At 29.8% G+C, this 14783-nt stretch overlaps 2 protein-coding genes across 4 annotated transcripts; both read right to left on the bottom strand.

Moving 5' to 3' along the window:
- Positions 1-491: 491 nt before the first annotated feature.
- Positions 492-4109, bottom strand: LOC111624723 (cytochrome P450 3A21-like). 3 transcript variants are annotated; one of them, XM_023367638.1, is made up of 9 exons: positions 4004-4109; positions 2883-3437; positions 2494-2622; positions 2191-2422; positions 1966-2105; positions 1780-1898; positions 1595-1703; positions 971-1059; positions 492-892 (listed from the first exon to the last, which is right to left on the bottom strand). In XM_023367638.1, exons 2-9 carry the CDS (start codon positions 2910-2912, stop codon positions 661-663), a joined length of 1080 nt encoding a protein of 359 aa, XP_023223406.1. In that variant the 5' UTR covers positions 2913-3437; positions 4004-4109; the 3' UTR covers positions 492-660. The 3 variants fall into 3 exon arrangements, with proteins under 3 accessions (XP_023223406.1, XP_023223407.1, XP_023223408.1); XM_023367639.1 differs by having other exon boundaries at positions 2883-3095; positions 4004-4103; XM_023367640.1 differs by lacking the exons at positions 2883-3437; positions 4004-4109 and adding an exon at positions 2700-2871.
- Positions 4110-7440: 3331 nt separating this feature from the next.
- Positions 7441-11588, bottom strand: LOC111624703 (glutamate receptor ionotropic, delta-2-like). Its single transcript, XM_023367612.1, has 7 exons — positions 11523-11588; positions 9928-10086; positions 9705-9852; positions 9386-9615; positions 8712-8965; positions 8411-8619; positions 7441-7869 (listed from the first exon to the last, which is right to left on the bottom strand). The coding sequence occupies exons 3-7, from the start codon at positions 9796-9798 to the stop codon at positions 7847-7849; spliced, it is 810 nt and encodes a 269-aa protein (XP_023223380.1). The 5' UTR covers positions 9799-9852; positions 9928-10086; positions 11523-11588; the 3' UTR covers positions 7441-7846.
- Positions 11589-14783: the final 3195 nt, after the last annotated feature.

The raw sequence follows: 14783 nt of genomic DNA, 5'->3' as shown, positions 1-14783 counted from the left end.
ATTTTATTTATGATTCTCATTACATTAATAGAAAGCTAGAATTGATCAAACTTGTAATGGAGTTGCCTTGATGATAGTTCCACCCTTAGGAGAATTTATGAAAAATGAAGACACTATTTCGACTTCCTGTAAGAAATGAATACAGTTAGAAAATACAACTTAGATAATCTGTTACAAATAATTTTCTCGAATGTATTTATAATTTTACATAATAATTTATGGATACATTTATTGAATCTGGATTCATTGGTAAACCAGCAACGATACTATAGAAAAGATTTCAGTTGTTTTGCCTACATTATAATTACATAAAAGGAAACGATATGTATAACTTACTTTATCTTTATATATCTCTAACTTGAATGATCGAAGAAGGTTTGCCAGCACCAATCTTAGTATTGTTATTGCTAACCTTTGACCTATACATATTCTGTGCCCTGCACCGAATGGTTGGTAAATGATGGAATCAATTTTTTGCCGTNCCCATTGGCACGTACAGTACGGTGTATTATAGCGGGTTTAGGGTGTCGATGATTATTATTACGTAAGATTAATCTTTAGTCACTAAGGCAGTGAGTGAAACGGCGTAAGGAGTCTGTTTACCAGCCGATTAGTGGCGGTAGAGCTTAGTTAGTAGTATTGTTATTGCTAATTTTTGACCTATACATATTCTGTGTCCAGCACCGAATGGTTGGTAAATGATGGAATCAGTTTTTTTTTAATATACTTGTAAGCGTAATTAATCTGTAACCTGTAGGGATTGAATTTATTAGGTTCACTCCAATAAGCTGGATCGTTTTGCAGCATTTGTACTGGAACCATTATAACACTACCTTTAGGAATGGTGATGTCTTTATAAAAATAATTGTCTGAGCATAATCTATTCACTACGCTGTTATAAGTAAATTGTATGCATAACATTTAATGTTTAATTCAGTAAAGTTGTATAAAAAGTAAGAAGACAACTTACACTGAAGTCAATGGGTGAAGGCGAAGTGTTTCTGAGATAACTTGATTTAATAACTGAAAACTGCCTAAGTCCGTATACTGCACATCTACCTAATTAAGTTTAAGAAGACTGACATTAAATTTATTACAAATTTTAGATTTTTCAGTAAATATATTTATGAAAAATGTTTTTATAGTTTAAATTTATAAGAAAAATTAATATTTTTTATCGGCGTTAAAGCAAGATTACAGATCTGGTGCATCTGAATACTTGAAGATATTGATAATGCTTTGGATTTTCGGGATTTATAAAATGTAAAATATATCTAACGCCTTAATGGGGGCCTGTAGAATACAGTGTTTCCCAGAAAAGTCTTACCAGAAGGCAAAACCTTGAAAAATTTTTGCCTTCTTCTATATATTCATTTTTGAATTTTGCGGCCTGTCTGCACTAAGTAAGTGTTTTTTCATATCGTGATGGATTCGGCAGCCCATAAAAATGCGATTAAAATCCTTTTGGATAGACTCCAAATATATGGGAAAGATCTCCCATGAAAAAGTCTTCAGGATTTTAGACTTTTGTCATACGATCCCAAAAACCCAAGAGCAGTAGAATTGTTAATTGGAATTAATGATTGCAGTTTACATCATCTGAAACGTTAGATTTAATTTCTTCATTGACTTTTCGTTGTATTTCAGGATTACAAGCGAGATGATAAATACACCATCGTAAAGTAGAACTTGTCGTGTCATATCTGCAAATATCATTAAAATTTCACATTAACAATAATTCTCTGGTACCACACTTACAACTTAAGTAACTTTTAATACCCAGCTGCCATAAACATCATTGCATTTGCAATTACAATATGGTCTGAAAGTTTCTTTATTTCTCCATTACTCTCATCTTCTGCATCTATGATTCTCTGCAGCAGATCTTGTGGACGTTGCTAAAATAATAATATATCTATCAAATTTTATAAAGTTTTCAAATTAATTTACTGTAAATAATCTCACATTTAATTTTTTCCTGGCATCGATCACTTTTTGAGATGTCTCATAAACCGTGGTCCAAGATGGTAGATTCAGAAAATGCTTCAAGTTCTCAATTTTATATCGAAGGAAACTGCATATTGGTTCCACTTCCGGAAAACAAACTGAATGACGTAAAAATTTATTACTTAATTAATTAGTATCTTATTAAACAATAAGGTACACTGTTAAAGATAATTGAAACATCACTTGATATTCCAACTAAAGCATCAGAAGTATCAGTTGAAAACGCAGCGTGAGCAGACTCGATAAAGGTATTAGTTTCATTATTTTGCACATCTGTGATTATACCGAAAACTGATGTGCAGATTATATCAAACACTAATCTTTTACACATATTTTCAATATCGAACCGCTGATCACCTTGCTTCTCTATATTTTTTAAGAAGATTTTAATCGGACGAGACATCAGGGAACCCATCTGAAATATAAAAAACTTACCGCACTCTTAAAGAACTGTATACTGAAATTTCGAATAAAGATTGTATTTACCATTTTAATCTTTCCTGTACTGAAACAACTGGTTAGTGTATTTCTTAAATTCTTCCATTTCTGATCAGCTATTGTAGAAAGCATATTTCTAGAAGAATTGTGAGGAAATCCAGCATCAGGAAGGATCCACTGGCAAAAATATTCAAACAAATTATTCAAAACTAGTGAAACTTTGTAATTTATATCAATTTCTGTTAGATACGTACATATTTATTGTAAAATTTCTGGTTGTCTTTTATTTGGATGAGTTTTAAAAACTCAACATCAGTGCAATTCCTTATGTAGTCATAAGGAATTGCACCTAGATAACAGCTAAGGTGGGAACGTTATAAATATTTTTATTAATGAATTAAAATTATATTAATAAAATGTATGAAATTAGAAATTACCCGATTATTTTTCCGTATTGTTGCAACCATTTTTCAATTTGTTTCACTCTCTGTACGAGTATGACAGAACAATGTTTTACTTTTTCTGTGTTTTGATCTCCAAGTGACAGTACTTACTCCATTGTTAAATTCATTTAAATTTCCGACGAAAAATTCGGTTTCGGTCCTGGTATACCGTAACGTTGAAATAAAGTCATTCTCCGTTTTCTCCATCTATATAAATGAAATTAGAAGTTTAAATGTAAATATTTTTGGCAATAGTAGAAGGTTCATGTTGGCCAACCAGTGGCGAATTCGGTTGTGGGTTTGCTCCTCTCCAGGGAGGGTTGGCCACGTTGAGTTTATCCACGTCTGTAACGCCTGAATAGGGGCCAGTTACCTTTAAAAAGACCATTGGGAAGTCATTCTTTTAGGCAGATCGCCCAAGTGTTGAGTGTGACACAAATGAAAAGTGAAAAGAGTATCGCTGTACTTAGATACATCTTAATTCTGTGTACTGTTGATTTGATAATCTACACTAAAAGCTTCAATTTGCTAAATTTCTCGTATATGAATCTATATAATGACAGATATAATAATGAATATACTTCATAATAATAAAATATATAGTATACTACTATTTAACAACTTAATTCCTAGCTTAATCTACTTAAAATTATTCACAGGTCACGACGAATCTCCTCCTACATTTCCACCTTTTTAATAGTTTTATTTATTAGTTCACAAGATAAATAAATTATATCTATTTATTTTACGCGAATTCCTTTTACTAATAATATATTACTCTCTTTACCATTTATTAAAACGATATTTTATACATGCGTAATATACCTAGTTATTTCATATATGACTTTTGCCCCTTCCATGCTATCTGATTTTTGATATATATAATCTAATTTCCTATTCTTTTCTTACATTTTTGCTATTTTATATTATAATTTACAGATTTCGTTTTCATTCAGTTGAACCTTCTAAATAACTGTTTTCAGATTGAGAAAACCTCCTGAGCTTCCTCATTCCATTACCACGATTCTTCCTACTCGCAATAGTAAGTTAAGATTACTTTCCAAGAATTTATCCTGAATACAATACTATTAATTAGGAAACACAAAATTACTCACCTTTATTAATTCATTAAATTACTTTTCAATACAATATCAAGGGAATTCGAATTGTTCCTTTCATTGCCATAAGAAACTAATTTAATCGAACTGTACTTAATAAAATAATCTTATTTATAATGTAAAAGTAGGTAATGCTACTTGCATTTTCGCAACGCGTGCAGAAAATAAGTACATTTATCTGTGATATGATAAGGTTACTTGACAGCAACCAATTTAATAACACGAGAAATCAACGTCGTACGTTCTGCAATAGATAAAAATCTATTTGATAGTATTATGTTTTAATACTTCTACTTTAACTAATATTTTTACAGGAAGTTAGGTAAAGAATTCTTAGTGAAATTACACAAAAATACAGTTGACACTAATATTTTTTAGTTTAAAACTTTTCAGATATTCATAATTATCTGCCAATTTTTTATCTCTCATGCGATATAAAGCTAAAAAAAACTTAAGATAACGCTTATTCTGTGTACTAGAATCTGTTTTTTTATTTTTATAATGTAACAATAGTAGAATAAAATCACAAATTTGGTTGTTATAATCAATATATTAATGGTCATAAGTACTTAATTATTTTGTGAGTAAACTTGTTTTTTCTCATGGAACTAGGTGGAAGATATCAGGTAATACGTATGACATGAAAACTGGGGTAAGATTACAGGTTTTATAATACTCGTGTATTTTTTACATTGTGTTGGAAAGTAAGTATAAAGTACAGTAGACCCCCCCTATAGCACTGTAGATAATTCCGTGTTATATAAATTTCATGTTGTACGAGTCACTTAGATTTCACAAATATGTAAGCCGTTCACAGCCCAGCACACGTATTTGTAATCTCTAAGTGACTCGTGCAACATGAAATTCATATGAAACGGAATTATCTACAGTGTTATAGAGGGGTCTGCTATAGTGTGCTGCAGGTAGGTAGTTTTGATTAACACTTAAACAGAGACCCCGACAGTCCTCCCAAGTGTTAAATAAAGATATTTATTTAAGCCTTTAGAAACGTGTAAATTTAATTATATGAGGGTCCGGATTTAAGAAGGCTGAGGTTAGAATATTTTTATTCATTTTCATCTACCGTTTTCGTTTCGAAACCAAAATGCTTTTATAAATGTTAGGGTTAACTCGAAAAGAGAAAAACAACCGACAAAATTTTCTGATAAAAATCGCTCATAAAACTCCGTTCCCACGAAAATAATTCATTGTAAAAGATGCGTTAACTGTTGTGTCATAATTTTGTCACTTCGCCCACCATTGGTCAAAGAAGATCATCACCTGTGACGTACATGGGGAAATCTCAAGAAGAGATCCCCACATAAAAGGGAAGTGCGATGACGACACAGGGGGGAAAGTTATTTTCTGTACTGTGTGTGTGTGTGGATTACCTGCCTCTCGTCGCCACCATCTTCGATAGACTTTACAATTCTGACTTTGATTACGACTTTGACTACGACTTCGAACTGAATTTCGAAGCTGGGAAGTACGAGAATTTGGATCAACTAGACATCAACGTTTATAACTAGAGGTATTTATCCTACTGTACCCGCGATGACATGTAAGCTCTCTCGAGTATTTCCAAATCATGGTTAGGGTCGCGACTAATATATACAGGGTGGATTAAAAAGAATGTACGTATTTCAAACTGATATATTTATTAAACTATCGATAGTAGCGGTGTGTTGCGGGTATCGGAGGAACGAGTGCATTGTCTAGTTTGTCCCCAGATGTCAGTTCTGCTTGGTAACAATGACGTATTCACAGTTGTTGTAAAATGGTTACGCCACAGCACAAAACCTTTTTATTCTTGAGCTTGCGAAGTGTAATTCCGTGATTACAGTGCATAAACGTTTCCGGTTGAGGTAAGAAATTGATCCTCCGAATGGATGGAACATTCGCAGATGGTACCGTCAGTTTGTTGACACAGGTTGTGTATGTAAAGGAAAGAGTCCTGGCCGACCTCGTGTATCTGAAAAAAATGTCGCACGGATTCAAGCTGCTTACCAACGTAGCCCTTCAAAATCAACACGTCGTGCCAGTCGGGAATTGCAGCTGCCTAAAACAACAGTTTGGCGTGTTTTGAGACGCAGGTTAGTTATGAAGCTTGGACCGAACTCCCGCCCAGACCCCGGTTCCCGGAAACCCAGACGGAACTCCCGCACGGACCGTTCGTGTCGCTGGTGGAGGACATATTGAACACCTGTAATCTAAACTAGAGAGTTTCATAAATATGTGTCCCAAGTTCCATAGTTGTATGTCTTACAGTTTATTAAATATATCAGTTTGAAATACGTATATTGTTTTTGGTCCAACCTGTATTTTGTCCGCTATCAACCCGAAATCTATGAATTATACGGACTGAAAGTCCCGAGAAGGATCTGTAACCTCGATTCCTTAATTAATCATCTATGTAAAAATGTTCAACAATAAACGGGTATAATGTTAATGAATTTTGATTGGTGTGCGTTTCTTCCGACATTATCACCTCCATACTGAACACGAAGTCCTCCACGAGATCACTCGTGATAATTTGTCCTTAATCTAACTCGTATCTATCCGCTAAGAAATTGATAGATTGGTGTCAGATTCTGACGGGAGAAAGGATTTCGCGATCCTCAACTCTTTAACGCTATTACAGGTTAGAACATAGTAATACATTTACTTAATTACGAAAAATCTTACCACAAGTAATATAACGAAAATTTATTATTAATATAAACATAACAGTATCGTTACTCTTCTCCTTCTAGGTATTTACGTCCATAGCAAAAAAGATTAAAAATAATGTCTATAATTACTTACTGCTTTCTTTGAAAATATTTACGTCAAACCATGGAGATGACACAATTTCAAGTAAGCAGAATTCTGTTTGTTGAATATAGAAAAATTAATAATAAACTAAACTTTGAATTAAATTACTTAAATATATTCATTTTTTACAATATTATAAGAAATAACTATGATTTTTAAAAGATATAATTTGTACATACAAATATGACTTAAACCAATTTTCTTACTTTTATACATTAGGATGTCTGGATACTAATACCGGTATAGATACTTTAGTATCGCATCTTGTACGGTTACATTTTCATAACAGGGAAAGTCTGACAAAACTAAATTTGGTAGCCGAATTAGAAGCCGAAATGGAATTTTACATTATCTTCAGCTACGATAAACTTATATAAATTTATTAATAACCAAAAATTAATTTATTACTTGAAATTTCATTTCCAGAACCAAAAGATAAACAACTTGTATCTACTCATTTTGCTTATTTAGGTCTTGAATTTCTTCTTCCACCTTTAGTGATAGTTTCAAGGACGGTGGTAAGAATGAACTATGATATTTCATTGCATTGAGAAATTTAATGGTAATTGATAATATCAAATTATCGATTCGAGTGTTTTTAAAATGCAATTTATTGATAATATATGCCATGATACATCGATTAATTAACAGTGACATAGGTAATACAACTTATTTACAATATTATACTTTGTTCAGCAAGCTTCTTGTTGTTTAGCATCTATTTTAAGTGAACATTTTTCACTACAATAGCATTAAAATTTGTCAACCTCTTAGGATCATTTTCTCCACTTTTCTTTTGTACCACAATTAATTTTTATCTAATCTAGGTAGTTTCTAGACTAGATGAAATGATAGTTGTCATCAAATTTCAATTATTAATTAAAATTAAGATGAATTATTCAGGAAATAGAGAATAATTTCAATTATACTGATGAGAGTGTAAAACACAATGTGTTCTCTTTTCAGCGAAGTCACGGTTGAATATTGTGCTTTTTTGTCAAAAAAAGACTATTTCGGTTATGCGTTTTACTGAACACTTGTAGAGGAAGCTGAAACAGAGAGAAACTTGTTTTAAATTTACAACATGACTGTACAGTGGAGCCTCGATTATCCGACTCCCGATTAACCGACACCTCGGTTAACCGACCGTCCTAGTCGGCAAATTTCAAATGTCTGCTAGTGATGTGGCGCTACAATATTTGGCTATGTCTTGGCTATTTTAATAGTACTTTTACGTGTTTTAGCTGTCAACACTGGCTCGACCATGAAAGGGAGCCAGTATTTAAACGAGGCTTAATTTTTCTAATTTTTAACAATACAATAGCGACGATTATTATTTTTAATAAAAATTTTGATAGGCTTAACATGGAGGAAAATTCAACGCGAAGTAGGTTAATAGCGATATAATAATATACTAATTACATGGGATATAATAATATACTACACTAATAATGGATTTTTTCATACTTTTCGGATATCCGACTTTTCAATTATCCGACCGACCCCAGTCCCCAATTGAGTCGGATAATCAAGGCTCTACTGTATATTTAATTTTTTTTATTTAAATTCTTTCTTTGCAATTATACGTACAGTGAACGTCAATAAAGGGTATTTTCTTTTTCCCTATTATGCACTCAACGAACAGACAAGAAATAGAAAGAACGTAACCCAGAAAAAGAAGATAAAAGGCACCAAACAAATGTTCAATACTTAATGTGTAAACTTCAGATTTATTACCAACATCACCATTTGAATAATCATCATATCTAGTAATTCCAGCTTCTAGTAATCGTACGAGTCTAGAAATTTATGTTAAAAAAATGTTTTGTTAAAAATATTTTTTTAAATTATTAAAACGATAATTATTAAATAAATTTACTGTTTTATTTACATTTTGCTGATATTTCTTCTATATTGAAAGTCTTTCCTCATTAAATAAGCTGTAGGTAATGTAAGAAAAGAATCTTTTGAAATTAAGAAGTTTGCTGGGCCATGTTCATCTACAAATTTGGAAAGAATGTAATCTTTAGAAATGAAAACAAAATTATCATTTAAAACTCTGTTGAATGCTTTTTCAAGAGTGTATATGTTATTATTCTCCTTCACGTTATTTGCTAAAATTTTAGCATCTCCTGACTGTGAACCCTGTGAAAATAAATAAATAATACAACTTTTATTATAATTTCCAATAATGACATTTATATTTTAAATTTGTTTTCATGTATTTATTAATTTAATAAAATTTACTGTGTTCCAAGAAACCAATTTATTCTAGTTTACTCATTGATGTATAATTAGTGTTTTTACCCATAATTTATTCATTAGTATATAAATTCATGTAGCAAGAGCTCAAATTTCATTATTTTTTATATATAAAAGACATTTTTCACATTTATTTAATGTCAAATGAGTTTAGTGTAAATATCATCAATAAGAAACAGAGTTAGATCAGATTCTGCAATCATCACTCCTTCAGAATAAGAATGAATTACGAGTTGCCATGTAGACTATTGTAATCCTCTGTCTGGCGTAATATTGATACATAAAATTAAATTTTTAACTCACCAAAACAAGTTTTGTTACTGCACTCGCGTATTCTGTGCCACAAGAATACGCTCCATTAGTAACATCAGAAGCCAATTCGTGTACCGTGCTTGGTACAGAAAGTACTGTTGGTCTAGTCAAAAATGATATGAGAGTTCCTCCATAGCTGGATGCAATAGTCAGAACAGAAAGTAACCAAATTGATACTAATAATCTGGAACGACTTTTTTTAATAGTACGAAATCTTCCTCCTAAATTATACAAAAATAATATAAAAATTAAAATTAACAAGATTAATATTAATTAATCAATTCTTTTACTATTTACTAAAATAATTTACCTTGACTTGTGAAACTACCGAACATGAACCAAAATACTTTACTCTTTGTCCAAGTGTAAATCATTCTGTTCAATCTAGATTCATTTTGTACCATTTTATTAAGGGTAAATCCGAAGAGGATAAAGGTAATGAATATCGTAATCCAGATCTAATAACAATAACATAAAATTACTTATTTTTTATATTTTATTAAGTTAAGATTTACTTATAAAAATAACCTTACTTGTATTGAAAATGGTTTAGTAAGTGTATTCACACTATGCTTCGCTGTTTGGGTACGAATTACAAATTTGATCTCAGACACTGTTGTACTAGTTGAATAGATAAGATTTTCGGCTCGATCTTTTGTAACAAGTAGAGGAAAAAAAGTAATATCCGCTTCCTATAATTATAAAATCATACTATCTAACAGCTATTTGAATAGTTTTCTGTTATTTCATTGCTAAAATAATATTACATTCGAAATGCCGTGGCCCGTTACATAGTGATTCCTATATCTAATATCATTGACAAACATTTCTAATTGTTAAATCTTTTATCCAAATTTAAAACAAAATGCAATTATTTTTCTTTACAAATTATTTACTTTCTAAATCGTTACAAAAGAAAAACCTATTTAACTTTACACCCTGTGCCTTCAAGTTTGCACAAAATGCCTCTCAAAATAATACCGAGTGTTAAGGTTCTTTGTTCTTTTTCAATAATCAGGATTTCTAGCTAGGTTTATTGACTTTGAGTGTCTTCATGTAATATGGGTTTTGTGGAAACTTGGAATCGTTGGTAACCGATTAGGTGTTTGAACCAGAAGAGTTCTTTTATTGTTTTAATTATAATTACGAGTTTAGTTCAATTTTTTTGATCGAAGACCACTGTCTTCGATCAAAAAAAATTGAAGACAGTAGCAGTATAGTCGCAGTAGCTTATTTATGGCTGCCTCAAACCACTGTATTTCCTCGCATTTTAATCATTGATTCAGTAGTATATAGTGATTACAGGTAGTTTCGATCATGAATATTTTCTCATGATCAGATTTACTGAATACTTCAAGTATTTAACTTTTTTTCCAACAACACCAATCCGTGATCCAGAATTACCTTTAGAATTCTGGTGAGATTGGCAAAAAATAAGAACCCCCGTGTAACTACAAAACAATGTATCAAAAATTCGTGAAATCGGAACTATGTGTAATTTTCGAAATCGCCTCAGTCTAAGGAACAAACTTTTAGTGGTCTTCCAATATTCACACGGAATAATTTTTTAATTTCCTATCTACTTTATGTTTATTGAATGGTGACCTATGAACTTTCTCCTTTATCCTTACATTCATCAGTTACATAATTTTCCATTCGTTTCAATACATCATTTACGTTACTTTTATACTGATATGCCAATTTCTCATGCAGAAATTGTAAAAGAATTGATGGCATTTATCATATGTACTTCTCTGTTTTTTCGATTACTATACTCATAAGTATGTGGTGCAGTCTTTCATTCTTCACTCTTAAACAGTCTGATCATTTTGAAATGAAAATAAATTTATATTATTAATTACCAAAAGAGGCTTAATTTTGAAAGAAGAGATTACTTATTAAAATAGTTGTATATGCTAATTATGAGTAAAATTTATATTAATTCCGACCCCACTCGAGCAACGATACATCACCCCCTTTAACTCCTCAAATCTGTAAGCTTGAAAGTTCAAAATTTTTAATCGCCAGTGATCCTTCTTTATAAAAAAGTAAACAAAACTTTTTGACAAGGTAAATAAATAAAATAAATAATAAATTACATTTAACAAAATGTATATCTTCTCCTTACATCATTTAGGAGTTGACCAATTATTCCTCTTTTTCCTGAAATTTGTCTTGCAATTGGTTTAGCAACTCTATAGCTANTTCTTCTGAGTATGTTTAGTTATAAAGTAGAGACTCACTAACAGACTTCAGATTTAACAAACAAAAAAAAATCTGTCCTGTAGAAAATATTTAAAACTATTTTTATTCACGAATAGAGCATGATAAAAGGTCGGATCAACATGTTAATCAGTATAAATTACTCAACGTACATTATATTATTATTTTATTCATACTTATATTTTTAGCAATAGCATACTTCTCTTCATCCAATTAGTCTGTTAAATCAATAATCTACTATAATAATTAATAATGTAATTAAATATTAAAACATATACTGTAACAATAATGTCATTACATTAGTTTTATCAAATCTGATCCATTTGAATTGGTGGCAAACTCAAATATTTATACCGATAAGATAAAAATAAATTCACACTAGTTATCTTAACCATACAACAGACATAATTCTTATAATAAAAGTCAAATAGAATCTAATTTATCTGCTTTTACATTATAAATATTGTACATATAACTAAAGAAAATAAGTCCTTCATTTTCCTACTATAAAAAATGGCTTAGTTTATTTGCTATAATTTTGTGGCACTAAAATTAAGTCTGAATGTAGATGTAGCATTCTTAAATATATCATTTTATTCCAAAATGTAGAAAATAATTTTACAGTTAAAACAGTTAATACTTGAATATTCTTCCAAAAAAACTACAGCAGAACCTGGTTGACTCAAATCAGTCAGGGAATAAATTTGAGTTATCCAGGTATGAGTTAACCAGGTTCCATTGTATTACTAAACAGAAATCTTAAATTCTGTTACACAAGTATTAGCTTAAGTTTACTTCATTGTAAATGGCTTTACACATACATAGATATATATTTATAACAATATAAAATGATAACAATTTTATAACTTCTAAATACTCAACAATACAAATAGTAAATAATTTTCTAGAATCTGATTTAAAATCATAGACTTTCCCCTTGAATAGCATTAACATGAAATTAGTTAATGACGACAACTTGCAAGTTATTTGAAAAATATCTTTGTTACTTTATGCAACTGGCCATTGAAATTGTGTCTGGCATAAAGTGAAAGTTACATTCGTTATGAAAGGCAACTATGTTTAGAAAAAGCATAGTCATATTATACGAATAAAATGTTTTAGAATGTCAATTTCTCTTATACAGTTTTCTAAAAATAATAATATTTACAGATAATTTCAATAATATAATACATTATGACACATAAAATTATAGTAAAATAATTTTAAATGTTTTATATTTAATAAAATTAATTTCTCAAAAACAATCCATTAAAATATTAAATTTTTATATAAATTATAGCCAAATGAAAATAATCATAAGATTCCAATGGAACGAAAATTATATATACACATATAATTATGAATTTACTTTTTAGAACACTTATTTTAATTGAATTTGTAGAAATGTTTATCAAAAAATTTTAAGAAATTATGCCAGTTCTTTTAATATGTATATATGTATGTAAATATATATATATACAGTATATAATATATAATATAGCATTAGTTTTTTAATGATGTAATTATAAAATACTTTTATTTATTTAAGTTTTCATTTCTCATTGCCTTTTTCCTTTGCATCTGGCTAATTATTTTTACTATGCAAAATTTCAGCACGACATGTAACAACTACAAGATCAGGTTTTTAATTAGATTTACTAGACTCGTATCAGGAGCTCAGAAATTCAAAATAATAGTAATGTATTTAAATAATAAAACGTATTTTTACGTAGAAACCCTGACAAACAGCCGGAAAACGACACTAGATAGCAATTCGGTCAAAGGGGAGCAAATGACGAGTAATTTGAACTTACTACACGAATCAAGTATCTACTTACTTGTATTTCCACTTGCCTTTTTTATGTGAAAATGAATTACTAAAAATAAGCACAATGTAAAACATTTCATTATTTTTCGAAACGAAGTGAAAAATTCACCTTTGTTCTACAGTTGTACCAAATAAAATGGATTTTATTTGCATGCAATATTCCTATGTATTGTGTCACGAAATCAACTGTTACAGTTTTGCAATTATTGTTATAAAACGTGCTCAAAAACATTAATTTAACTATATAAACAGTTCGATAATTATATAACGTAACTTAAATAAATGTAATATCGGTGTATATTTCTGTACAGTTAGTTTTAATATATACATGACAATATACATTATTTTATACATTGAATCTTTTAATTAAGACACGAAATATAATTTGATTTTTGGATTTCATAAATGGGATAAAGCCATACAACTGGGTCATCTAACAAGTGGTACAATTAAAAAAAGTATATAAAAACAATAACTTGTTATAAATGGCTTCTTTGATTAAAGCGAAAGATCAATACATCGATCGTTTGAAAATGTTCGAAGTTTTGTTTCTGCACACGTATTCCGTGACTAAACTGTTAAAATATTCTATAATAAAAGGAAATTTCAAGTAAAAATTGTAGTAAAGCTTCAAATTAAATTAATTACCAACATCAAATTCGTTACTTTTAATTCGAATTTATATATTTAAAAATATTACCTTTGTATAATCAGTTATTCACTGCAATATTATAAGAAAGGAATAAACCTTTGTATAATTTTATTGAATAATTGAATAAATAATTAATTTTTCTATATTTAAGGGAAGAATTTTATTTGGTTGAAACTGTGTCATCTCCATGGTTTCATGTAAATATTTATAAACTCAACTATTGTTTATTGTGAACATTATTTTGGATTTCTTGTTATGTAAAAGTGTGCAAGAAGATAAATTACAATATTCTTATATGGACTTAATCAAAGTATTTTCGTATATGAGAATGTTATAAGGAAAGATTACTTAAAATTTTCCATGTTTTGCTCTTACAAATAATTAGAAAGATAATTTCAACAAATAAAAGATACTTTGTCAACAATTCCAAAATTATCCTATTAAACGTTTACTTTCCAAACTCACCATTATTAAATAAATCAAAAGGAAGAAACAAGTAAAAATATTCATACGTATATATGTCTGTTTAATCCGAACAAATCACAATTTAAAGGCTGTAGACTATCTTACAGCCTTTAAATTAAATTAGAAACATCCTTTGTTGAAGATAGAGGTTACATATGCTTTTCGGGCTTACCTTATCGTGAAAAATCGTGGAAAACCTTCTTTTTGTATGGCACTGAAGA

Source organism: Centruroides sculpturatus, unplaced genomic scaffold (assembly GCF_000671375.1).
Source record: "Centruroides sculpturatus isolate CEXI.00-Female unplaced genomic scaffold, Cexi_2.0 scaffold375, whole genome shotgun sequence".
NCBI classification, from domain to species: domain Eukaryota; kingdom Metazoa; phylum Arthropoda; class Arachnida; order Scorpiones; family Buthidae; genus Centruroides; species Centruroides sculpturatus.
This window is presented reverse-complemented; position numbering and strand designations above follow the sequence as displayed.

Bases quoted from the DNA above. Each gene is read 5' to 3' on its own strand.
- LOC111624723 (XM_023367638.1), bottom strand. From the start codon at position 2,912: ATGGTTGCAACAATACGGAAAAATAATCGG. The intron at 2,623-2,882 runs GTAATTTCTAAT...TATTTTTGCCAG, and splicing joins CAATACGGAAAAATAATCGG to TGGATCCTTCCTGATGCTGG. The intron at 1,704-1,779 runs GTATTAAAAGTT...TGATATTTGCAG, and splicing joins ATGATGTTTATGGCAGCTGG to ATATGACACGACAAGTTCTA.
- LOC111624703 (XM_023367612.1), bottom strand. From the start codon at position 9,798: ATGGTACAAAATGAATCTAGATTGAACAGAATGATTTACACTTGGACA. The intron at 9,616-9,704 runs GTAAATTATTTT...TGTATAATTTAG, and splicing joins CGGTAGTTTCACAAGTCAAG to GAGGAAGATTTCGTACTATT. The intron at 7,870-8,410 runs GTACGTATAATT...TCTCTGTTTCAG, and splicing joins ACCCTTTATTGACGTTCACT to CTTCCTCTACAAGTGTTCAG.